This window comes from Arachis ipaensis, chromosome B2, assembly GCF_059453495.1.
Source record: "Arachis ipaensis isolate K30076 ecotype BB chromosome B2, ASM5945349v1, whole genome shotgun sequence".
NCBI lineage: Eukaryota > Viridiplantae > Streptophyta > Magnoliopsida > Fabales > Fabaceae > Arachis > Arachis ipaensis.
In genome coordinates, this window is record NC_142437.1 from 20,259,366 (window position 1) to 20,283,440 (window position 24,075).

Here is a 24,075-nt window from a genome sequence, read left to right on the forward strand (position 1 = left end):
TTCAGCTTGTTATCAATATATATGCAAATTAATATATATATATATATATATATATATATATATATATATATATATATATATATATATATATATAAAAATATCTTTTAGCAAATAATTTACTTCTATTTAATTTATTTTAATTTTAGTTATAAACTTATTCATTCTTAAATTAATTATATTTTTATAATTATATAATATCTATTAATTTTATTTTTCAATAAATACTTGTAGTATATAATAGTATAATAGATATAAACTAATTAATAAATTATTAAAATTCAAAAATAATAGTTATTTTAATATAAAAAAGTAAAAATATTTATGATAGAGTAAAATTAACAAAATACTTATTGTTCCGGTTTCATATTGTTTTAGAATAACTAGATATTTTTAAAATGTTAGTGAAAATATGTATTTTAAATTTTAATTTTAAATTTTTTACTATATTTTATTTTTTATTTACATAGGACCGGGTCAATCGGTTCAACCAGTAACCCACCGATTGAACCAATAACCCAGTGACCTGACCGGTTCAATCACCAATTCGGTTCTAACAACTATGCACATAACTGCATCTAGTTCTTTTTTTCACTTTTCTCCTCTTCATCTACTTCTCTTTCTGTATTCATTTAAAAACTGGTTAATTTTCGGTTTGACTCACCAGTTTCCAACTGATTTTCCAATTTTTATACGGTTCTTTGGTTGGTCAATTTTTTTGTTAGATTAAATTGCATGTCATCGGTTTATAATTCAACCGGTTCAACCAACTAATTCGAACCAATTTTCAAAACCTTGAAAATAGTCTCGATTACAAAAACTTATTTATTTATAATGCAAAGATTATCAATATTTTATAAAAACTTATTTAATTTTATTCAATGGACATATACTCATGTAAGGATTGATAATAAATCTAGCCAAAACCGTATCACGTACTTTTTTTTTTTTAAATGATTATCAATCAAATAAAAATTGTAAAATATTTTTTTATTAATATATTATTATTGCTACTAGCATTACTAGTTACTAGTAGTAAACAAAAAGTTACAAGCGATGGGATGACCCCGGATTCGATCACATTGAAATACATATACTAGGAGAATTTAATCAAATCCATATTAAAGCATGGTAAATGGAAACATGTGAAAAACTAATGCCATAACCAAATTCATTGCCAAAACAGCTACCTAATTAAAAATTTGGAACAAGGTATCCAAGCCCTTCAAAGATCAGGCATGCCCATCCCTGTTTTAGCATCATAAGTCTTCTCTAACACATGCTCCATTGGAGTATCTTTGGGACCAGCTGCAGAACATTGAAACGTAAACATAGGATAAGAATTCCTCTCTACTATAGCTAGAAACAATAGCAGAAATAAAAATACAAGAGATATCAATGAAGAAAAGCTTTTGGATCTGGTCTGAGAGAAATCATGGTAAAGATCATGGGCACACCATATTCATGCCAAACATCTAATTGTCCAAAAATTTGTCATCGAAAATAAGCAGAACGCGCTCCAACCAAATACTCCACATAGTGGCGTAAACTACACATTGCCACAAAGACTTTGCCTTTTTCCTACTTCCAAATACAAATAAACCTAATCAATAGGAATTGGTCTAAGGTATAGACATGATATTATTTTTATTCCAATGAATCCATATATCCCTTTGGCTACATTTGAAAGAGTGGGAGACAAAGACCAAGTTAAGTCTCTATATTGTATTTGGTGTAAAGTGTACAAGACTGAGTTATGTTTCAGTATCCTAATTGATTTAATATAAATATAGAAACTGAAACAAATAAAATTACTTAAATACCCTTTCCTCCTTTCCCCTTTTCCTTATCAAATTTCTTCTTCTATCACAAAAACAATCAAAGTATGGGGTTAGCAGGGCATTGAAATGGTCATTTGCTCGCATTCCTCATGGTATTCATAGCCCAAAGCTTTCAATGCTCACAAATTCTAAATCAATTTCAGCTGATCAAAGTGACCAGAATTCCTTGGGTTTTCTTTGTGTTGCTTCTTATTCTCTATCTGGGTGTGCCACTGTCTACTCTCATAAAACAAATAAATAAATGAAAGACCAAGGGAAAAAAGAGGGAAAAAAAAGGAGAAAAAGAAAAACTAAAGAGAAGAATACTTCGTCGGCGGCGGTGGAACTTACAGTTGACACTTAGCATAATGGAAGAGAGAGAATGCAGAATGGAGAGGGCGAGAGAAATTGGAGCAAGTGAGATAGTGGAATTTGAAAAGTAGGTGAGGGTATTTTTGGAAATAAATGTTATTGAAGTTTCAATCTCTGTCTCTAGAAATTTCAATCCCATGTGTCCCCCACCTTCTGGAGGGACAGAAATTTTGTGTTCCAAGACTGAAATTTTAGTTCCAATCTCTACTATCAAACACAATACTGAGTCTCAATCTCCTAGTTTCAGTTCCAGCCCCCTGTTTCCAAACACTATTTTTAAGTTTAACACCGCATTGGAAGTAAGAGGTACAAACAAAACTAGGTTGAAGAATAGCTAAAGAGTAACTGAAGAGATTGGCCTTGTAACAGGAACATTTAACCCTGTTTTTGGTAGCTATGTCAACTGCCAAGATACATATACAAAGACAACGAGACAGTAAAGATAGAGAATATTTCCCCCACAGTCCCCATATTTTGGGCAGAAAGTACAGAGGAAACCTGCCCTAGGATAGAGGCATTTTGCTTGCTTTTGTACCTGTCTTCTCCTTAACAATTTTGTGTCCCTCAGGGTGTGTGTGGTTCAAGTATTACATTATTATAAAGATTCCATTTCCATGGGAATTAAAGATATCCAAGGGGAAGGTGGGAATTGAAATGATGGTATTTTGATTCCCTGGAATCAAACTTATTTAGAAATAGTTTTTCAAACTTTGAACCAAACATGGGAATATGATATTCCTATCTTAAAATTCCTAAGAATTATTTTATAATTCCTCCAACCACACACACTCATGGTTTTCTGTATTTCTATCCTTGGAAGTTGCCAAATGCAGGTTTAGAACTCCCATCGATTACCTTGCCTCTAACCTAACTTTTAACTTAATGAATATCACAATAAACTTTAATTGATCGATCAAAATTACTGGGATAAATGCATTACAGTGTTATGATCTAGCTTCCTAGTTCGGCTTCCACATTTAGATATGAATGCTTCGCTGCAAGTATATTAGTTTAACTAACTCAAATTCTGGAAGCAAGATTCTTCTTCTAAGCACTTCACAATTACAGTTAGGACAACTAAAATTCTTCAACATGAAATAATTCCAATTCCTGACCACTCTTTGAACAAGATTCTTATTGATTAGAATCCAAAGTTCTCTCAATGATGAAATATTCTATTTAGACAAGAGTGCTTAGTTGAATTAACTCCAACAGTATGCTATTGAAGAATTAGAAGGCTATTCCCTAATCAATGTATTATATGTTAGTGCTAATTTGGAATTGAATATACATATATTTGTGCAATGTTCTATTGCTAATTTTCTATGGAACTCATTGTCTGACATATTTGATACAACAACAATAATGTTGGGTTTATCCTGAAAATTTGGGTCAGATTTTATCAATTAAGTTTGTAGGTTTTGGGAGAAGAATGGAAGCCAAATGTTTATGGCAATGTGCTGTCTGCCATTATTTGGTGTATTTGGGAGGTGCAATTCTTGCATTCTTAATAGAAGGCTTTTGGGCAGCAAGTCTTGTGAGATAGATTTGCACCTACCTAGTGTAAGGAACGCGATCTATTTAAAGGGATAATATCCTGCTTCGTTTTTTGTATTGAGGACCATAGTTATAAGGAAACTGATACTTTCAAATACAGGAACAGGTCACATGTAAAATATGTTATGTAGGAAGTATATCCATGGCGTCCCGATACGTAGATGAATTGTTAATTGTTAATTAGTACGTGGTATGTCACCTAACCAGTGAAATTATGTAACTATGTTGAGGACATCTTATGTACCATCCTCTATGTAATATCATTCCCTTAATCCCTTTGTATAAAAAATATTTCTTCTTTTATCACAAAAAAATAAAGGAAAAAAATTTCTTCAACATGTAATCAGTCGGACAACTAAATTGACCACTCCCCCACTCTCTTTCCAAATATGAATTTCCACTCTATATATCTGCATATTTTTGTGCCAACTGCCATCTTTTAAATGTGTATATTAAAGGAGGATGGATCAGCTCCAAAAATGACTCCTGAGTATAATTAGAAAGGCAGAAGAAACAACATATGCTTACCATATATGGAAACTTTAAAGAAAAGCTACAGCTACTACTTAAACAAGGAAAAAAGGGCAAGGTTTTAGATATGTACGTTGTGTAGGTCTTGGTGTAGTTCTTATCTTGAGGATCTCAGGTCGAGGGATTATGGACCCAGATGTTCCTATTCCTCTGGATACTCTGACTTTAGTACCATCTTCAAGATATTTAATCCCAACCTTGCAAGGCTTCCTGCACAAGTGAAAGTGAAAATCAATTACTGTGAAACATTATTCCAAACCTGGAGATGCAACAATCACTGGTTCAATTTTCAAACACAAGTGCATATACCCTGTAACTGGGTCAACGACTTGCACATTGGAGGCATGAAGTGGGGCTTCAACTGTAAAGATCCCCCCTTCATGACCTGGCCCTGCCTTGATATGTTTCTTTACCTGTATAAAGGACATCAAAAAAATCATTCAAGTAAAAAAAATTAAAAAGCATAGTGCACCCATTTAATAAAATTCTCACTTAATCTCAACAAAATACAAATGCAAATATAGATATAAACTCACATGAACACCAAATCATTCAAATTATAACAAAATACCGAATAAAGCACTAATACTTACATGACATAGAAACCAAGACAAGCCAAATGTTTAAAATAGCACGAGAACAACATTGTTATAAACACATACGTACATATACGATTTATATAATTTTCATGATTTTATAAATATCAATCTACCAATATATACAACATTCTAGGCTCTGCCAGAAAATTTAAGAGACATTATTAACATATGTCATTTGTGTTACTACTTACTACAACTAAGTTCATTCAAAAATTTACAAAATATCATTTTTATTGATATTTCCCAACCTATTTATACTATTTCCAAGTCATGTCTGAAGTGTGAACCAATTGAGAAATACATGTTTCGTCAAATATAGATACAGATACACATACGTCATGCTATGTTGGTGTCCTTGCGACCAACACATCACTTAATTGGTGTCCATGGTTTCTAGAGCATACCATATCATTATGACAAAGGTTTGTATATTGTTATTGTATCAATTTTTTTCCATAATCACATGCTAAATATGACAAATAATATAGTAGGGATGAAGAGTGTTTTATTTTTCTCACCAAATTTTTACCCTCGACAATAACACGATTCTGGGAACGAATAACACGTTTAATGACCCCAGACTCACCCTTATCTTTACCCCTTATGATCATAACCTGTTACATACAGAAAATGAATATGTAAAATCAAAATTTATAACATAAATATGTAAAAAAGGACAAACAATATTTAGTTGGATTCGGGGATTGTTATTACATTGTCACCTCTGACAATTTTCCAGTGTCTAATAAGTTTCTCTGCAGCTTTCCAACCCATTTCAATGTAACACTCTGCAACCAGAAATCTAAAAACAAATAAACAAACAAAATTAAATTCAATTAAAGAAGAAGCAAAGCTGGGTGGGAAAAAAAAAGGTAAGACAAGAATTTCAATGAAATTGCAAATGGTGTTAATGGGCTTTGCTTTGGCCTTGATCCGGCACTATATTTTGATCAGGTCTATTTTATAGACCCTTTATCCAGCCATAGACCCAAACAGAACATAGCCTAAACACATTAACCACCAACTTTAACATACAATGGCTAATGATATTCATATTCTGTTCACAGCACAATATAGCATAGCAACAAAAACAACCATAAACACCAATAATCAGGAAAAAAAACATCAATCAACCATTAAAACTATATATATTACACTACCAAGAATCAACAACATCAATCAGTTACTGAATAAACAGAATCATAATCAACAAGTTATAATCAACAACAATATATATAGTTTGACCGAGGTTCAACCGGTTTAATTAAATATTAATTAAAAATTCAATTTATAATTTCAAATATTTAAATTCAATAATTTCTAACTTAATAAAATTCAAAATTTCACAATTTCACCTAATGTTCTACACAAAAAAAACATTAACAACCAAATTTTTAAGTAAACACATGCACTAATCATCACTAATCAGTAATCATCAGAAAATCAGCAACAAGCCAACAACATATCGGCAACAACATCATCATCATTTCAGAAGATCAGCAATTCAGAATAAGCAAACATCAACAAAATCAGTATTATTAACTCAGCAACTCACAATTAAACCCAACTCCAACTCAAAATTGAACAAGCAAAAATAAATTGAAGATACCCCAATGCCTGTTCCAAACAAAACACAATAATTTATATCAGATGCATTATGCCACAAAGATATCCCATATAAACCTTTAAGAATTATAGGAAAATTTCCCTAAAGCAGGTACAAATAGCTCTTGAAAATGATATCTTATAACTTCTAGCAGAAACACATATTTGAACAAAATATATGGACTAAATTTTCAGTAGAAATAAATCATTATCAAGGTTGCGAAAACCGGACCGGTCAATGAACCGGTAGAGTGACTGGTTCAAAGGTTCGACCGGGGTTCAACCGGGGTTCAACCGGTTTAATTAAATATTAAATAAAATTATTAAAAATTAAACATACACTGAAACATGTAGCATGAGTGCATGACCCTTTTTGTTACCATAACAATATCTGGTAAGTAAACTAAAATCTGATCTCCTCTTATTCTTTTCAAAATTAAAATAAGAAAAATCTAATCCAACGTTTAATTTCCTAAATTTAGGGTAAAAGGAGAAATTAAAGAAAGAAATTATTGTAGAATTAACAATGCTGAAATGGAAGGGAATAAACAATAAAGATGAGGGCATGAGGGTGAAGATTTTATTCTGTTTCTGGGCATGTCTTTTGCAACCTTTCTGCTGGGTCTAACAAATTTGTATAAAGAAGCTGTAACACATGTATGTCCTCATATGCAGATCAATGTAAAATATCATGACAAAATTAATCAAACCACCAACAACTCTAATTCAGAAGTCAGAACTCAGAACACAACAAACAGAAAAAAATATCAACTCACCCCAATTCAGATTCAGAACAAAACAAACAGAAAAATTAGATCTCAGATTTCAGTAACTCAGTAAAATTAACAAAATACATGACCATAAATTGAAGCAAACAGAGTTGAATCTTTAAAAAATAGAACCTCAAAATCATAGAAATTAACAAAAGGGAAAAACTAAAGCAGAGCAAAGGCGACCAAACTGACAGACCGAGGAACGAAACAGGCGGCAAGACTACCGGCAAGGGAGGAACGGCGAGACAGACGGGATCGAGCAAACTCACCAACAATGGAGGAATCCAGCCGACCCGCTTCGATCTGCAAGTCCACACAACGACGATGAAAACGATGTAGAGAAGACGAGGATGGACGGCCAAAGGCGACGACGTGGAGGAGACGAGGATGGACGGCCAAGAGCTCGAAGCACCCTCTATCTGTCACTGCCGACGGCGAGGCACTCTCTGGCTGACGAGAAGAGTTCGGCGACGGCAGAGGCGGTGACTGCTGTTGGCTGAGAGAGAGAGGGGCTGCTGGCTGAGAGAGAAAGGGAAGTAGCGCCGTAGTGGGTTAGGGATTTTGTGCCATTTTGGTGAGCGAGACTGATGAGAGTGAGGGAGAAGGGAGAAGGGATTTGGCGCAAGGTTTTGAAAACCGGACCGGTCATCGAACCGTTCTAGTCACTGGTTCACTAGTTTACTGGTCCAACCGGTCCAACCAGTGGTTCAACCGAAAAAACCGTTTTAGAATAAAATAATAAATAAATTATAAATAAACATCCTAAAATATAATTATAATATTATAATATAATATAAATCTTAAAATATCTTCGAAATTTAAAACACTACATAAAATATCATCAACCTAATCCATATGATCTTATCAAAATACAAACTCAAAAATTAAATAGTAAAAAAACATATCTAAATATTAAATCCCAACATCATGATTTATCAATCATCAAAATCCACAAGAACTTGTTGCAAATTTGCTTCGGTGGATTCGGATTAGGATTAGCAGCATCATTCGAAATTAATAAAAGTTTTATTGATCTCTATTTGATTAATACTATTATCCATAACTGAAATTAATAAAAGTTTTATTAATTAAAACAAAATTAAAGACCAGCCACAGCACAATGAAAAATCAAAAAATTATCAACATGACCATATCTAAATTCTGCCACCAACATTCAGCAACAAACAAAGCCAGCAAAACCAGCAATAATTAGGAGCCAGCAACTACAAATCAAAGCAAAACCAGCAACTACAAAACAAAGAAGTATCCATAACCAGATACAAAATTAAAGACTAGCCATAGCACATTGAAAAATCAAAAAATTATCAACATGAGCATATCTAAATTCTGCCACCAACATTCAGCAACAAACAAAGAAATAAAAACAGCAGGACATTCAGCAGCAAAAACACCATTACCATCGGCATTCAGCATTCAGCAACAAACAGGGCATTCAACAACAAAAATTAGCATTCAACAACAAAGTGTGATCTTATCAAAATACAATCTCAAAAGTTAAATAGTAAAAAGAAATATCTAAATATTAAAAACCAACATGAAGATTTATCAATCATCAAAATCCATAAATTAGAACCTTGTTGTGACTGACTATTATTCGAACTAGGTGGATTAGGATTAGCAGAATCATTTGAATTAGGAGGATTGGCAGACGAATTATTACTCAAACAGGCATTATAAGCAACTGCTTCTTGATTATAACTAAATTCAATAAATCATAATCCAAATTAAAAACAGCAACAGAACGGCTAGAAATCCAATAATCATCCATAAGACCATAGAACAAAATCAGTAACAAATCCATTACTCAATTTCAGAAACAAATCCATTACTCAATTTCAGAATCAGTAACAAATCAGTAACAAAAGCACATATTAGAACAGAATCAGTAACATATCAGAAATCAATCACTAACTTCAGAGTTCAGATTCACAAATCCCTAATTTCAGAAATTGCATATTTGAGTAATTTGAAATTTCAGAGTTCAGACCACTAACCTTGACTGAGAAATTATAAAAGCTAGAAATTATAAAACCAATTAGAAATATGGTTAAAGCATTTCATCAAACATGTTGAGTGCGGTAAAATTAAAATGAAATAAGAGAATCCAAAGCTTAATTTCAATGTGATAGAGAAGAGAACAAAACTATTGTAACTTTAATTTAATCTATGAAAAAATCTAAACCACTACCAAATCAAATAATTACTTATTGTAGTAGAAATCAGAAGTTGCAGAGTTTGAAGAAGAGTGTTGGTGTTGTCTGTTGTGTGAGTGTATTGTCTGGTGGCTGGTTTAGGGAACTCACGGCGGGGACAACAGAGAGCAGTTCGACGAGTGGAGCACGCGGGTTGGTCGCAGAGTTTGAAGCAGAGCAACGTGGCTTCCAGACGAACGCGAACGGTGAACGACGAGCGAACGCGAACGGCGAAGAACGCGAACGAAGACGCGAACGTGAACGGCAAACAAACGGCGACGGAAGCGTGGCTGAGCAGACAAAGACGACGGACGCCGAGCTCGAGGAAGCAACCGCGATCGGTGACAGCGAACAGGGGTTGAAGACTTCGAGCACGAGGGAAGCTAGATGACGGATGGCGAGCTTTGAGTGCGACGGACGGCAGCAGTATGCCCCTCCTTGTGGCGGTGGTGTAGGCTTACAGTGCTAGGGTTTTGTGGTTAGGTTTGTGATTTCTCTGACTGAAAGAAAAAAAAGGGAGAACGGGAGAAAGAAACGAAGGAGCTTCCCTTTTTGTGTAAACCGGCCGAGTTCCGGTTCGGTCTGACCGGCCGGTTCTCATCCGGTTCAACGGTTTTTAACCGGTTTTTTAATTGTCGGTTTTATATGTCTGACCGAACCGTTAATACTGCCGGTTTGTGGTTAAACCGGTCTGATCGGCCGGTCCGGTCCAGTTTTCAGAACATCGGATTTGGGCAGAGAAGAGAACAGAGATGAGTTGTTGTTGCCGCTGAGTACGATGGGTGATTTAGGGATTAGGGTTCAGCTTAGTTCCTTTAACTTTTTTTTTTCTTATAGGGATAAAACGACGCCGTTCAGAGTTATTGTTTTAAAACAAAAAACCGCTAAAAAATCGGACAGTTCTACCGGTTCACCGGTTAACCGCCGGTTCGACCGGTTTTTTCACCGATTTTTTACCAAACAATTTCTGAACTTACCTGGACTGGTTAGGTGACCGGTTCTCGGTTAATCCGGTTGAACCGGTAAGTCCGGTTTGGTTTTCAGAACCATGATCATTATAAAATGCAGCAGAAACCATATCATTAAGTTGACTGTAGTAGAACCTTGTATGCAAAAAGCAAAGGTGTAATAATGGTGCTTATTATCAACATAAATAATACCAAATAAGATGAATCAAATGTGGCCACAACTTTCAAAGCAACTGAAACTTAAACCAACGATTGTAATTCGAAGCTGCTTGGATCGTGCTAGTAATGATGGCAGGAAAGAAAACTACTGAAATTGTCAATTTAATTATTTTTATTTTTTACAACCAAATCATGAAAATATTCAGAGATGCATGTGAGAACTGGAAATCAAAGCATACCGTAGAAGTTACAAAATTGAGAGGGCCACAGAGGAGAAAGGGTACACAGCAAAAATTAGGGCAATTTACGCAACTAAATTGTTTGATCCTCAATATTACGCAAATACATTGTTTCAGTTTTTAATACGCAAATGCATTGTTTCTGTATTTTATGTAAACCGCTACTGCCAGTAGCGGTTTACGTGTGAGTGTGTGTGTGTGTAAACCGCTACTGGCAGTAGCGGTTTACGTGTAAGTGCGTGTGTGTAAACCGCTGCTGGCAGCAGCGGTTTACGTGAGTGTGTGCGTGTGTGTAAACCGCTACTGGCAGTAGCGGTTTACGTGTGTGTGTGCGTGTGTGTAAACCGCTACTGCCAGTAGCGGTTTACGTGTGTGTGTCTGAATGGGGCTGCCTATATAAACCATAGAGGGACCAAATGTGAAGAAGTAGAGTGTTATTCACAAATGGAGGGAGAGGAAAGTTTTGTGGCTCTGGTTCACTACTCTGGAAAAATTCAAAAGAGCAAAAGGCATGGTGTAAAATTCACAGATAGAGAACCACTTAGTGTTTTTATCCGATCTTCGAATACGTTGGCGGAGATTAAGCAAAGCATATTACGGAAGCTCGGTGTGTGTGGGACGAAGTGGGTAAAAAAATTATTTTACAAGATTCCCATTGATGTTGTCTCAACTGGTGTGAGATATGAGACCTTCGTGATCGGGTCGGATGAAGACTTGCATGTCTTGTTTCACTGCAGGCGTAGTTTTCCGGAGGTGAGGGTAACTGAGCTGTTTGCAAAGTTGGAAGATGGTGTGGATAGCTCAGGGGCATCGGCCCCTAATCCTCAGTCGATCCCAGCCGGTGGTGCCTCAACATCGATGCCTGTGGTAGCAGTGGCAGTTCCGAATCCGGAGCCCGAACGTGCTGGGGCTGTTCATGCATATGTTGGTCCTGTTGTTCCTGATTTTGAATGCGATGCCGGACCGGATCGGGTTGAGAATGCACTGTTTGACGATGATTTGGATGAGGAGCCTGTCGATATTGGTGGGGACAGTGATGATGATATTCCAAGAGGCGGACGTTCAGCCCATGGATGTTCCGGTTCTGCAACACAGGAGTGCCCTCCCCACCTCTCTTCTTTGAACTTGGAAGCCATCGGCCAACAGCAGAATGCTGATGCAACATTCGAGGGGCAGGGGATGCATGATGGGACAAATATGTCTGAATTTCAGATTGGCCAATCCTTCCAGAGTAAAGAGGAAGCCGTGTTGAGTGTGAAGGATTACAGTATTCGGCGTGGAGTTGAGTACAAGGTTATGGAGTCCGACAACCTGAAATACCAAGGGAGATGCAAGGAGTTTGGTAACGGGTGCACGTGGTTGATTCGGATAGTCATGCGGAAAAGGAAGGGCACATGGGAGGTTAGGAGGTACAACGGTCCGCACACGTGTATGGCCACATCGATATCAAGCGACCACAAGCAGCTTGATTATCATGTTATCTGTGCGAGAATCTATCCATTGGTTCGAGCTGATGCGTCGGTGTCTATTAAGGTGTTGCAAGAGGCCACGGAGGCGACTTATGGATTCATGCCTAGTTATCGGAAGGTGTGGTTGGCGAAGCAGAAGGCAGTAGCGCAAATATATGGTGATTGGGAGGAGTCATATGCAGATCTGCCTCGGTGGATCCTTGGAGTCACATGCACGATGGAAGGTTCGATTGCTCTATTGAAGACGTCCCCGGTTAGGGTGGGTGACCAAGTTGACGAGGATAGAGTTTTCTTTCATCGGATGTTCTGGACGTTTCCTCCGTGTATTGAGGCTTTCCGACACTGTAAGCCGCTGATAAGCATCGACGGCACACACCTGTATGGCAAATATGGCGGGACGTTGTTGTTGGCGATCGCACAGGATGGTAACTCGAACATTTTGCCTGTTGGGTTTGCACTCGTGGAGGGAGAGAACGCAGATTCTTGGTCGTACTTTCTATCGAACCTTAGAAGGCATGTCACTCTACAGCAAGGTATTCTCGTGATCTCTGACAGACACAACGGCATCAAGGCTGCATTAGAGAGCCCCGATAGTGGTTGGCAACCCCCCCATGCTTATCGGGCATTTTGTATTCGGCATGTTGCTGCAAATTTTGCCCTCACTTTCAAAGGGCAGGATGCGCGGAGGTGGTTGGTAAATGCCGCGTATGCGAAGACGGAAGCAGAATTTGACTATTGGTTTGATATAATGAGGACGGAGAACCCGGCCATGTGCGAATGGGCAAACAGAATGCCTTATGAGAGGTGGACACAGCATAAGGATGGTGGGAGAAGATACGGTCACATGACCACCAACATCTCTGAGTGTGTGAACTCTGTCTTGAAGGGCACAAGAAACCTCCCGGTGACGTCTCTGGTTAAGTCGACATATCTCTGGCTGGCCGAGTTGTTTGTTGTCCGTGGGCAGACGGCAGAGGCACAGTTAGGGTCCGGGCACCGGTTTTCACAGGCAGTAGTTAAGGCCATTGAGCGTAATCTGAAGGAATCGAGGTGCTTCACGGTGACAGTGTTTGATAGGCATCAGCTTGACTATACTGTGGCTGAGACGACTCCCACCGGGAAATTCTCTTTGGGTAGCTATCGGGTTTCTCTGAGGGATCGCACCTGCGATTGTGGATACTTCCAGGCGCTGCACTACCCCTGCTGCCATGCCCTCGCATGCTGTGCGCAGTCACGCCTAGATTGGGCAACTTATGTTGATGAGGTGTACACCATGTCTGAGGTCTTTAAGGTGTATGAGATGTCCTTTTCACCATGTATTCCAGAGGGGCTTTGGCCACCATATGACGGGCCAACGGTTATACCCGATCCGGGCATGAGAAGGGCTAGAGAAGGACGACCACGGTCCACCCGCATCCGCAACAACATGGACGAAGCCGACACCAGCCGACCTAAGAGGTGTGGTCTGTGCAGGCAGCCCGGTCATACCCGACGGGTTTGCCCTCAGCGAGGATCTACTAGTGGGATGTAGATTTATCTTTACTTATTTCGTTTGTCGTAGTTTCCGTGATAACAAACGTGTCTGCTTGTTATGAGTTTTAAGTTATTTGTTTTTAGTCTTTTCGTTTATCAGTTATGAGTTTTTAGTCTTTTTGTTTTGTCTTGTTAATGATAACATCGGTAGTTGTGTTTCACTTTTCTAGAGATATTGTCCTTAACTTCCATCTTAGCTAATAGATCGATACAGAATAGACTGTCTCAACATAATCATAAAGTAAAAACTGAACAATATAAAAGTCCTTCCAACAAGACTAAACATAAGGTCCAACGGGCATAAAACATAAAGTAACAAGTACCCAAAATAACAGTCATCCAAATATAAAAAACATAAAAGTCCTAAATCAGAAAATAAACTACATAGCGAGAAATAAAAAACAACAACACATGGTGCTAACCATCGCGATCATCCCTCGCAACATCATGAAAGTCACCAAGGAGATGAGATCCTGTCCCACATCGAGCTGGACGTCTGACTCGAGTCGGTCGGGCTGCCTCCTGTCCAACATCATCACGTGGAGGGTCTAACCCGAACGCGGACTGGGGGGTGCCCCCCATAGTGAACCAAGTATCCAACGGACTACCTGCAGGCACGTTCAGATCTACCCCATATTGACCCTGATAATCATGTGGCTGGGAATGCATCTCCGTCAACTGTGGCTGGTAAGCTCCGGTCTCCATCTGCACATCCGGCATCTGCTGCTGGTAAGACTGGCCACCAAACTGCACATTCGACGTGCCAGCATCATCCCTAATCAACTCAGCAAAGTCTGCATAAAACCGTGGACTGACCAGCTGATCATCTAAATCCATAGTCATGGTCGGTGTGAACTCCGGCATCTGAGAATAAGCTCTGCTAGTGAATGTATCCCCTCCAGCCTCAGTCGCTGCAAACCCACTAACTCCGCCTGCGTGCTGTGTATCATCCGGAGTTCTCCCACGTCTGGCATTAGCCCGACGAACACGGTGATCGACCTCAGCTCTAGCATCTCCGCCTGCGTCATCCTCCTGCATCGCATCATGTAACCACCTCCACTCTCGACCGGTGTCCCTAGTACCAACACGACGGCGTCTCTCAACACGACGGTTGTCCGGCATATCAGGTAGCTGTGATCTGCGTGGAACCTGGGAGGATCCTCTCTGATATGCCTCCGGAGGTATCTGGGTGCCTCTAGGATCGGCAAATGCAGCCCCAGGGCTAAGGAACCGCTGAGCCTCTCGGTACCACCAATCTAGGTAATCTGCAGATGGGCCAGGATCTGCCACTCGCTCAATGGTAATGACGGCATTAAGTCGGTTCTCCCAATGCTCATGCCATTTCTGATAGTAGTGGGGAAACCACCTATCGCCACCCCTACCGTCCTTAGCATGCAGCCAGTCTACGTTCAAAGCATCCTCGGGGATATGTTGTACTCCACCTAGCTGTGGAACAACCCTGTCAACCTGATGCCACTCGATGACCGCAAAGTATATCAAGGCAGTCACGGCTCGCCACATGCGACTGTGCTCCTCTGTAAGTATCTCTGGATGGACCACGGCAAGTACATCAAGCGCGGAGTAGGGCTCCCACACAATCTGAAATTTAAGAACTCATCAAGGACTACAATAACAAGTATATATCTAGTCACGAATAGAGATCAAACAAAAAGTAAAACTCTTGTTGCTATAAAACTTACATCACGAGCGGTCAGTCGATCCAATGCAAGCCGATACCTAATGACCCTCTGCTCCTTTCCATCATTAGGAGGTAAGTAGGCAGACCACCTAAATTTAAGTCATATGAGACACGAAATTTAAAATATGCCCAATAAATTTGTTAAACTTAAAAAAGCATAACCCATACCTTGATGCCAGCGGGAAAGAGAAAACCTCAAACCCGGCCGGCCTAAGAGACGGAAACCGCCAGAATATCCAACTCTGAAGTAACTGGAGCGGGCCCGCAAGATTAGTCACATTTCTGTTCGCTACCCGACACATACATCGGTACAGCCACGCCAAAGCGGCCGAACCCCAGCTATACCTACCCATGCCATCAAGGTTTGCCACAAATGGCAACCATCGTATATGAAACCGGTTCGCACTCTTGTCCCCAAATAACTGAGTCGATAACAACATCATGATGTAGGCCCGTGCGTAGATGCGGACAGTCTCCTCGCTCGCATCTGGTGGTAGCACCCTAAACCTCTCGTGGAACCATGTAAAGTGTACTGTCATCTGCTTGACCTTATTCGGTGGGGGCCGCTCACCGAATAGGTCCTCAAACCACTCCCAAGCTGGTCGGCCACCCTCCATGTATGTCTCAAACTCACCAAGGCAACCACTCACAGCCTCCCCATCCACAGGAAGCCCTAGCTGAAATGCCACATCCTGCAATGTCACTGTGCATTCTCCGAAAGGCATGTGGAACGTATGCGTCTCAGGACGCCACCTCTCAACGAACGCACTAACGAGTGGCTCATCCAACCAGAACCATTGGCTATTTAGCCTAGCCAAATGGTACAATCCAGCCCGCTCTAAATACGGGATGATCCTTTCATGCATGGGCATATTCTGTTGCCGCCTCACACTGTATATACACCTATTGGGCTGCACAGAACAACAAACGAAAACAGAGTCCAATTAAATTCTCCTATCCTTAAACAGATTTCCATATCTAACCGAATACGAATACCTTAAACCATCAGCAAATTCTCCTATATAATATTTAAAAAATATTTCCTACTCACGATAGGGAAAATAACAACACAAATAATTTACTTATTAACATCCAGAAATTTTAAAATATTGTAAAGATCTAAAATTTAAAACTTCATATCATACAAATATCCTAAACAAACTATAATAATTCACTAATGTCAACTATCCCGTTCCCTAAACTAAACCAACATTAATTAGCGGGCATAACATTCATTGAATGGAATTAAATTTCAGGTAACTAGGCATATCTATAACTAACCAACAAAAACTAAAAACACTAAACCAAGATTAGTGAACTAACATCCTAGCATGCGAACCCTAAATTCAGGATACAACGACTAATCTATAAATTCTAATTCGTCTACCTAACCTACCGTTTTTCTGACTAAGATATGCAAAGACTAGAAAAAAAATAAATATTAACTAACCTGGTCACCAATAGAACCGGCAATATGCGCAACGCCGTTCAGTCGGTACAGGTTCCTGCCTGCCATGATAACTCGCCAGAAGTCGCCGCTGAGGAACCTCGGGCCCGCTCACAACTTGCTCTGACTTCTCTCTACAATTTCCTCTCTCTAGAAAACTCCTCAAACCTTCTAAACACATAATCCGCGGCTGCAACCACGGTTTATATAGGCAAACCATCACACGTAAACCGCTACTGGCAGTAGCGGTTTACACACACGCACACACACACGTAACAGTAGCGGTTTACACACACGCACACACTCACGTAAACCGCTGCTGCCAGCAGCGGTTTACACACACGCACTTACACGTAAACCGCTACTGCCAGTAGCGGTTTACACACACACACACTCACACGTAAACCGCTACTGGCAGTAGCGGTTTACATAAAATACAGAAACAATGCATTTGCGTATTAAAAACTGAAACAATGTATTTGCGTAATATTGAGGATCAAACAATTTAGATGCGTAAATTGCCCCAAAAATTATTAACAAAACTACACAGTATTATCACAGAGCTTACTGGCGGCGAGGAGGAAGGGGAGTGACGGCGACGACAGAGGAGACGGCGACACCGGCGAACACACAGAGAGAGAGCTCGAACAGAGGAGACAACGATGGCCACAGAGCTTCCACACGACGGCGAGGGAGCTTCCTACGACGACGACACAGCATACTATGGTGAGGAAGAGAGCCTTCAAGGGGTTTAGCCGTTTAGGGTTAGGGCTGTTTTTTTTTTCAAAAATGACCAAAACAACTTCGCTTTGGTAAGGGGAAAAAAAGGTTTTCGAACTGGACGGTCTGAACCGGTTCGATGCCTTGTGCAGTCAAATACCCAAGGTTCTGAAAATCGGACTGGTCATCAAACCGTTTTAATATCCATTGTATTTTCTTTGTGGTTTTAATATAGTTGTATTATTTCGTTCTTTTGACTGCAATGGCTTGCTATCTTATACTTCTACCATGTCCATGTGTGGATTTTCCCTTTTCTGTGGATAACAATAAAGCTAGCATGATAAAAAGATTGAAATATCTTCTGGAAGCATAGGTAGCTGTATGCTAGTAGGTTGTACTGATTCACATGTTTCCTATTAACTGATAGTTATATGATTTGCTTAATTGCTTTAATAACTTGCCTTTCTTGAAAGAACCTTTAATCATATATAGGATAGGGCCTGTTTTCTCCCCGGAAGACATGCCGGCAAACCAATACATCCTTCCTTTAGCATGTACGAACTTTGTGCTGTACTTGCTTGTGTGTATATTTGCATTGATTATCCCAGTATACACATTAAGATCTCTAATTTAGAGTAGGGGCGCTGGAATCTTAAGGCAACTAAGCACTTTAATGTTACCAGCTATGGTATAAAATGATTTTAAAATTATATGTGCTCTCCTTTGACCATGAACTCGATTTATATTGCTTATGATCATGTGAGCAATTTATTCTGTACCATCCATGAGTTTTGCTGTTGTGTATGCCAAATGCATAACCTTAAAAATTATATATTATCAATTAGCACATGATCAGTTTATCTTAAAATCATGCCGATCTCTGATATTGTGAATCAATTAGGTTTCTCTAGAATACATCCTGTGAGGAACATAAATGATATCTAATTTTACAGTCTCTCCTACTGATTGTCATCCAATAGGAAATCAAATTGTACTAATACTCTATTAGGAAAGTCTATTTTCCCTTGTACACAAGAGGATTATGTCCAAATGTTATGGTGTTTTGTTGATCTGGAGTGAAAAAATCTGTGTATAGATAGAGCGTAGCAAGGTAATTTAGCTTTTGGTTTTACCCCTTGTCGAAACTATGCTACATTATCTCAGTGTGGAACTGAAGGAATTTATTTTATTTGGACTACTTATACAAATTACAAATAGAATAATGTGGCGAAACCAACTATTTAATTTGACAAATACATCCAAATAGCTAGATTGCCGGCACATATGTATATTGCATTAATTGCATCACTTCTGTTTACCCATTAAAATTGGACTTTTTAGTAGTGATGGCAGCCAAATTACCTTTTAACAAGGAATGTTGGCTTATAAAAAGGTAGCTCCAAATATTTGGTCTTCAGCATATGCTGGGCCTCTGTCGTTGAGGTATACATTTGTTTTTGTACATTATAACGGAAATTTCATTTTACCAATCCTCTGCTTGGGAGCACTTGATTTATTGTTTAAGAAAGCAGGCTTAACTACATAAATTGATGAAACTATCTGATTAAGGTGACATGTCTATTGCTTGCATGTCATTTCAGGACAGCCAAAGAGGCACCTTCTTACTACCGGCTGGAGTGTATTTGTTAGTGCCAAAAGACTTGTGGCAGGAGATTCTGTGCTTTTCATATGGTGTTTACTTTTACCTTTTTGTCAACTTAAATTTCCCCTTTGATGCTGCAGAAAGCTTGTTTACTGTTTCTATATGCATTTCCATTATTAGGAATGAAAAGAATCAGCTTCTTTTGGGGATACGTCGTGCCAATCGACCACAAACTGTAATGCCTTCTTCAGTTCTATCCAGTGATAGTATGCATATTGGGCTTCTTGCAGCAGCTGCCCATGCTGCAGCAACTAATAGCTGTTTCACGGTGTTCTATAATCCAAGGTTGTGAATGTTGCAATACATTTCATCTTCTGATGCCACCCTATTAGAAATTACAATGTTTTTTTTGATAGTTCCGTCTTGGGCAGGGCTAGTCCATCCGAGTTCGTCATACCACTTTCAAAATATATCAAAGCTGTATACCATACACGTGTTTCTGTTGGTATGCGTTTCAGGATGCTTTTCGAGACCGAAGAATCAAGTGTCCGGAGGTACTTACAGCAATCAAATATATATTTTTGTTAGGATAAATATAGTTGAATGTATGATACAGGAGTAAAAAACAGCTTGCCTGAATGTTTGGCCCCTATTTGTATGGAGCACATGAACTTTTTATTTTGGAGGATTTTCCCTCAGATATGTTTAGAGATTGAAAAGTTTTCTTCATTGAAATAGTGTTTTTGCTTCTGTGCTTTTTTGTTTTCCAAAATTCACTTATGCTGTGTGGCATCATGCTACTTTTCTTTTACTTAGGCAGAAGTCACTTTTTCTTTTTGCAGGTACATGGGTACAATAACTGGAATAAGTGACTTGGATCCAGTTCGTTGGCCAAATTCTCATTGGCGATCTGTAAAGGTATATAAGATCACAATCTAATGCATAAAATTAGGCACTTCATGCAATGTATTCGGTTGTTAAACCAAAGTTAATGCCATCTTGCAAATATAACCTTAAGGAATTGTACTGGTTATGCTATTGTAGCTTTCTTCTTTTGCAGCCATGTTTAAATACGTACAATGTTAAATGTCACAGTCAGGAAGATAAGGATAGGAATTCAATTGGCGTAAAGCTTCACAATTTGTGTTCCATGCCTTAAAGAGTGTCCTTGAAACTTCATAAGCTAGCAACTTTATGAGCAACCTTTTCTTCCTTCTTTACCTTGTAGGTTGGTTGGGATGAATCCACAGCAGGAGATAGGCAGCCAAGAGTATCACTATGGGAAATTGAGCCTTTAACAACATTCCCAATGTATCCGTCACTATTTCCGCTCAGATTGAAACGTCCATGGCATCCTGGCACCTCATCTTTTCTTGGTACTAGTTTTATTTCAGTTCTAGTTTTTCAAACTGTCTTCCACCTAATTGCAATATAGATGGTATAATATGACATCAATGCCATGGGTTATAGAAGAGATATCATTTCATTCTAAAGAGAAGAGACACTGATAAGATTTTGTAGTGTTACATTTAAATTTACATATTTCTTTTTTTCTTGCATACAAAAACAAAATATTTACTGATCCTCCCTGTCCCACAATTTTGTTTTCCTTGTTTGACAATGTATCTTCAAATGAAAAAAAGTTAATATTGAATATTGAAATCAAATTAGCCACATTAGATTGTCCATATGCTTCATGAACAAAACAAAAGGGATTGGATCTCTTTGTTCATATTTACTTAACAAAAGACGGTAATAACTTAATATTGAATATTGAGATCAAATTAGCCACATTAGATTTTCCATGATCTTCATTAACAAAATAAAAGGGGATTAGATCTCTTTGTATCATATTTACCTAACGAAAAAAAGTTCATGTTACAGATGGCAGAGATGACCCAACTAATGGGCTAATGTGGCTTAGAGGTGGACCTGGCGACCAAGGTCTGAATTCAATCAATTTTCAAAGTGTTGGAATGCTGCCATGGATGCAGCAGAGGCTTGATCCGGCTTTGCTTGGAAATGATCATAATCAGCAGTACCAAGCCATGTTGGCAGCTGGTTTGCAGAACATAGGGAGTGGAGAACTCTTGAGGCAACAAATGTTGAATTTCCAACAGCCTTTCAATTATCTTCATCAATCAGGAAATGTCAACACTTCTATCCAGCTTCAGCAGCAGCAGCAAACGATTCAGCAATCAGTGCCTTCTAATATCTTGCAGCCACAAGCACCAGTATTGGGAGAGAACATGACTCAGCAGCAGCTCTTTCAGAAATCGCACAACAACCGAGAAGACCATGCGGAGCAGCACACTTATCAAGATGCACTTCTAGTTCAGGGTGACCAGCTCCACCAAAGGCAACACTCTAGTTTGCCTTCGCCATCGTATTCAAAATCAGAGTTTGTAGATTCAAGCATGAAGTTTGAAGCATCAGGTTCACCAGGACAGAACATGCTTGGTTCACTTTGTCCTGAAGGGAGCAGCAATCTCTTGAATTTATCCAGAGGTGGTCATTCGATACCGACAGAACAGTCACCCCAACAATCATGGCCTGCAAAGTATACACCTATGCAGGTTAATGCTTTTGGCAACTCAATGTCACATGTGCAATATTCTGGAAAAGATATTGCAGTGGCATCACCACATCGTAATTCAGACACTCAGAATCCAACCCTCTTTGGAGTCAATATTGATTCATCCGGTCTTCTACTCCCTGCCACTGTCCCACATTATACGACTTCATCCGCTGATACCGATGCTTCAACAATGCCATTAGGGAATTCTGGATACCAGGGTCCTCTATATGCTTGTATGCAAGATTCATCTGAGTTAATGCAAAGTGCGGGACAAGTTGACCCCCAAAACCAGACACCAACCTTTGTCAAGGTTTGAGTCATACTATTACAACTAACTGCTGCTTTCTGAGTCATTTATAATATAGTTTTGTATTTTTACAGGTTTACAAATCAGGGTCAGTTGGGCGCTCGCTTGACATCTCCCGGTTCAGCAGCTATCATGAACTGCGAGAAGAGTTGGCTCAGATGTTTGGAATTGAGGGGAAGTTAGAAGACCCTCTTAGATCAGGCTGGCAGCTTGTATTCGTCGACAGGGAGAATGATATTCTTCTCCTTGGGGACGATCCGTGGGAGTAAGTACAACTTCATATTTACACAATTTAGTTTTGCTCAATGAATTTGTCTCATTCTATCCACAGCCCTTCACCTTAGCAAAACATGCAATGTTTATTTTATTGGCTTCGAATTCTTTTTGGTCCTTGTAAATATTGTGAATCTTGGTTTTGTTCCCAATGAAGTTTCTCTTTGGTTTCAATCCAAACATTTCAAAAGGTATTTGGTTTTGATACCTATAAAAATCCTCTTTTGATAATAGGTTAATACATATTGAAAAATAATAGGTTTTGATCCACAAAAGATTATGATAATTTGCTACTCTGAAAATATTATCTAAACCAAATTATCATAATTGTTAGAGACTTCAAACAATTATAGAATATTACTATAATATGGGGGACTAAGAAACAAACAAAATGATAGGAACGTAAACGAAATGTTTTTGAAAATATTTGGATCCAAACCAATTTTCCTTTTTTATAAGGACCATTAGAGGCTAAAAACTTATTTAAACCTTATTTATTTCATCTTATAAGATTTTCTTGACATTTTTCCTTCTTTGGTATGTGGATTTTCTGCATAACCTTTTATAGATCATTTGTCAACAATGTTTGGTATATCAAAATACTTTCACCTGAAGATATTCAAAAGATGGGAGATCAAGGCGTAGAATCTCGCGACAGTGCTCCCGGCCTACCATCAATAGGCGATTACTGAGATATTGAAAACTATCCCTTCAATTCCCACGGTCATGACATAAGTATCACATGCTTTGAACACTACTTTTAGACCAGAACTTGCATATCTAGATATGTTCTGTATTATCTATCTGTTCCACTTTCACCATCTTTATTACTTGGAGAGTTGATAAAATTTATGATAAGAAACTTAGGACAAACTATTTTTGTTTAATCAAGAGAATCTCAGGACAAAGATTTGTTCTACTAGTTTGTAACTTATGTACTGAAAGCTAGAAATGTTAGTATTATTATTATCACTACTGTACTATTTGGTAACTCTCTTGCATGAGCTAATTTTGTAGAAAGAAATCTAGAGAATGCTGAAAGGTTAGGTTATGTTTCATGTTATTTGTGGCATTGCGTCCCAGTGGAATGGCCTTATAGCTTGGTTCAGATTTTACTCTTGATTTTGTGTATGCCATTCTTAGTTGTGATAGCTTCTCGAACGATCCATTTGGTGATTTTTTTTCTGAGTTTTAGACCTTTTTTAAGTATTAATCTTTGCCTGCTTTTACACTCTAAAATTTCAGATTAGCCAGTTAGCAACCTATTCTGAACACTTGATTTTAGAATGTGTTTGGATAAATCATTTGAAGGGAATATATCTTTTAGGAGTATGTTAAATTTTTTATTTGGAAATCATTTGTTTGGATAATTAATAGAAATAATTTTAGGATAATATTTAATTTGATCCTGAACTTGCATGCAAGCCTCAATTTAGTCCTTCGAGTTTTAATTGTTTTTATTTAGTCTCAAAACTTTGTGAATATAACTTATGTTAGTCCTTGAAATAATTTTCAACGTACAAACGTTAACGGAACACTGTCGTGAACAGTCGGATGCCACACTAAATTTTGTAAAATGATGTCATTTTAGTTTTGACACTCAAATAACCCAA

The 24,075-nt window shown here is 38.4% G+C and overlaps 3 protein-coding genes across 6 annotated transcripts; 1 reads left to right on the top strand and 2 right to left on the bottom strand.

Annotated features, from left to right (window-relative positions):
• Positions 1–966: 966 nt before the first annotated feature.
• Positions 967–17,701, bottom strand: LOC107625018 (uncharacterized). Of its 4 annotated transcripts, none has more exons than XM_088505297.1 (6): positions 17,550–17,701; positions 5,591–5,678; positions 5,395–5,490; positions 4,587–4,690; positions 4,351–4,487; positions 967–1,305 (listed from the first exon to the last, which is right to left on the bottom strand). In XM_088505297.1, the coding sequence occupies exons 1-6, from the start codon at positions 17,699–17,701 to the stop codon at positions 1,223–1,225; spliced, it is 660 nt and encodes a 219-aa protein (XP_088361423.1). In that variant the 3' UTR covers positions 967–1,222. The 4 variants fall into 4 exon arrangements, with proteins under 4 accessions (XP_088361423.1, XP_016183018.1, XP_016183019.1 ...); XM_016327532.3 differs by lacking the exon at positions 17,550–17,701 and adding an exon at positions 9,480–9,990; XM_016327533.3 differs by lacking the exon at positions 17,550–17,701 and adding an exon at positions 9,579–9,979.
• LOC148573212 (serine/threonine-protein phosphatase 7 long form homolog) lies at positions 11,414–17,050 on the bottom strand. The gene is made up of 5 exons (XM_088505427.1): positions 16,985–17,050; positions 15,703–16,445; positions 15,536–15,623; positions 15,022–15,434; positions 11,414–11,636 (listed from the first exon to the last, which is right to left on the bottom strand). The coding sequence occupies exons 1-5, from the start codon at positions 17,048–17,050 to the stop codon at positions 11,414–11,416; spliced, it is 1,533 nt and encodes a 510-aa protein (XP_088361553.1).
• A 1,562-nt stretch (positions 17,702–19,263) lies between the features above and the next one.
• Positions 19,264–23,504, top strand: LOC107628214 (auxin response factor 8-like). The gene is made up of 8 exons (XM_088506319.1): positions 19,264–19,393; positions 19,485–19,649; positions 19,736–19,858; positions 20,147–20,222; positions 20,533–20,680; positions 21,189–22,192; positions 22,264–22,454; positions 23,031–23,504. Exons 2-8 carry the CDS (start codon positions 19,543–19,545, stop codon positions 23,152–23,154), a joined length of 1,773 nt encoding a protein of 590 aa, XP_088362445.1. The 5' UTR covers positions 19,264–19,393; positions 19,485–19,542; the 3' UTR covers positions 23,155–23,504.
• Positions 23,505–24,075: the final 571 nt, after the last annotated feature.

What these genes read in the sequence shown, in the direction of transcription:
- LOC148573212 (XM_088505427.1), bottom strand. Translation starts at nt 17,050, where the DNA reads ATGGCAGGCAGGAACCTGTACCGACTGAACGGCGTTGCGCATATTGCC. An exon ending in CCGGTTCTATTGGTGACCAG is followed by an intron (nt 16,446 to 16,984) that starts GTTAGTTAATAT and finishes TGTTCTGTGCAG; the next exon opens with CCCAATAGGTGTATATACAG. An exon ending in TCTTTCCCGCTGGCATCAAG is followed by an intron (nt 15,624 to 15,702) that starts GTATGGGTTATG and finishes ACTTAAATTTAG; the next exon opens with GTGGTCTGCCTACTTACCTC.
- LOC107625018 (XM_088505297.1), bottom strand. Translation starts at nt 17,701, where the DNA reads ATGCTGTGTCGTCGTCGTAGGAAGCTCCCTCGCCGTCGTGTGGAAGCT. An exon ending in AAATTGTCAGAGGTGACAAT is followed by an intron (nt 5,491 to 5,590) that starts GTAATAACAATC and finishes TGTATGTAACAG; the next exon opens with GTTATGATCATAAGGGGTAA. An exon ending in TTGTCGAGGGTAAAAATTTG is followed by an intron (nt 4,691 to 5,394) that starts GTGAGAAAAATA and finishes TCCTTTATACAG; the next exon opens with GTAAAGAAACATATCAAGGC.
- LOC107628214 (XM_088506319.1), top strand. Translation starts at nt 19,543, where the DNA reads ATGCCTTCTTCAGTTCTATCCAGTGATAGTATGCATATTGGGCTTCTT. An exon ending in TGGCACCTCATCTTTTCTTG is followed by an intron (nt 20,681 to 21,188) that starts GTACTAGTTTTA and finishes TTCATGTTACAG; the next exon opens with ATGGCAGAGATGACCCAACT. An exon ending in CTTGGGGACGATCCGTGGGA is followed by an intron (nt 22,455 to 23,030) that starts GTAAGTACAACT and finishes AACCTTTTATAG; the next exon opens with ATCATTTGTCAACAATGTTT.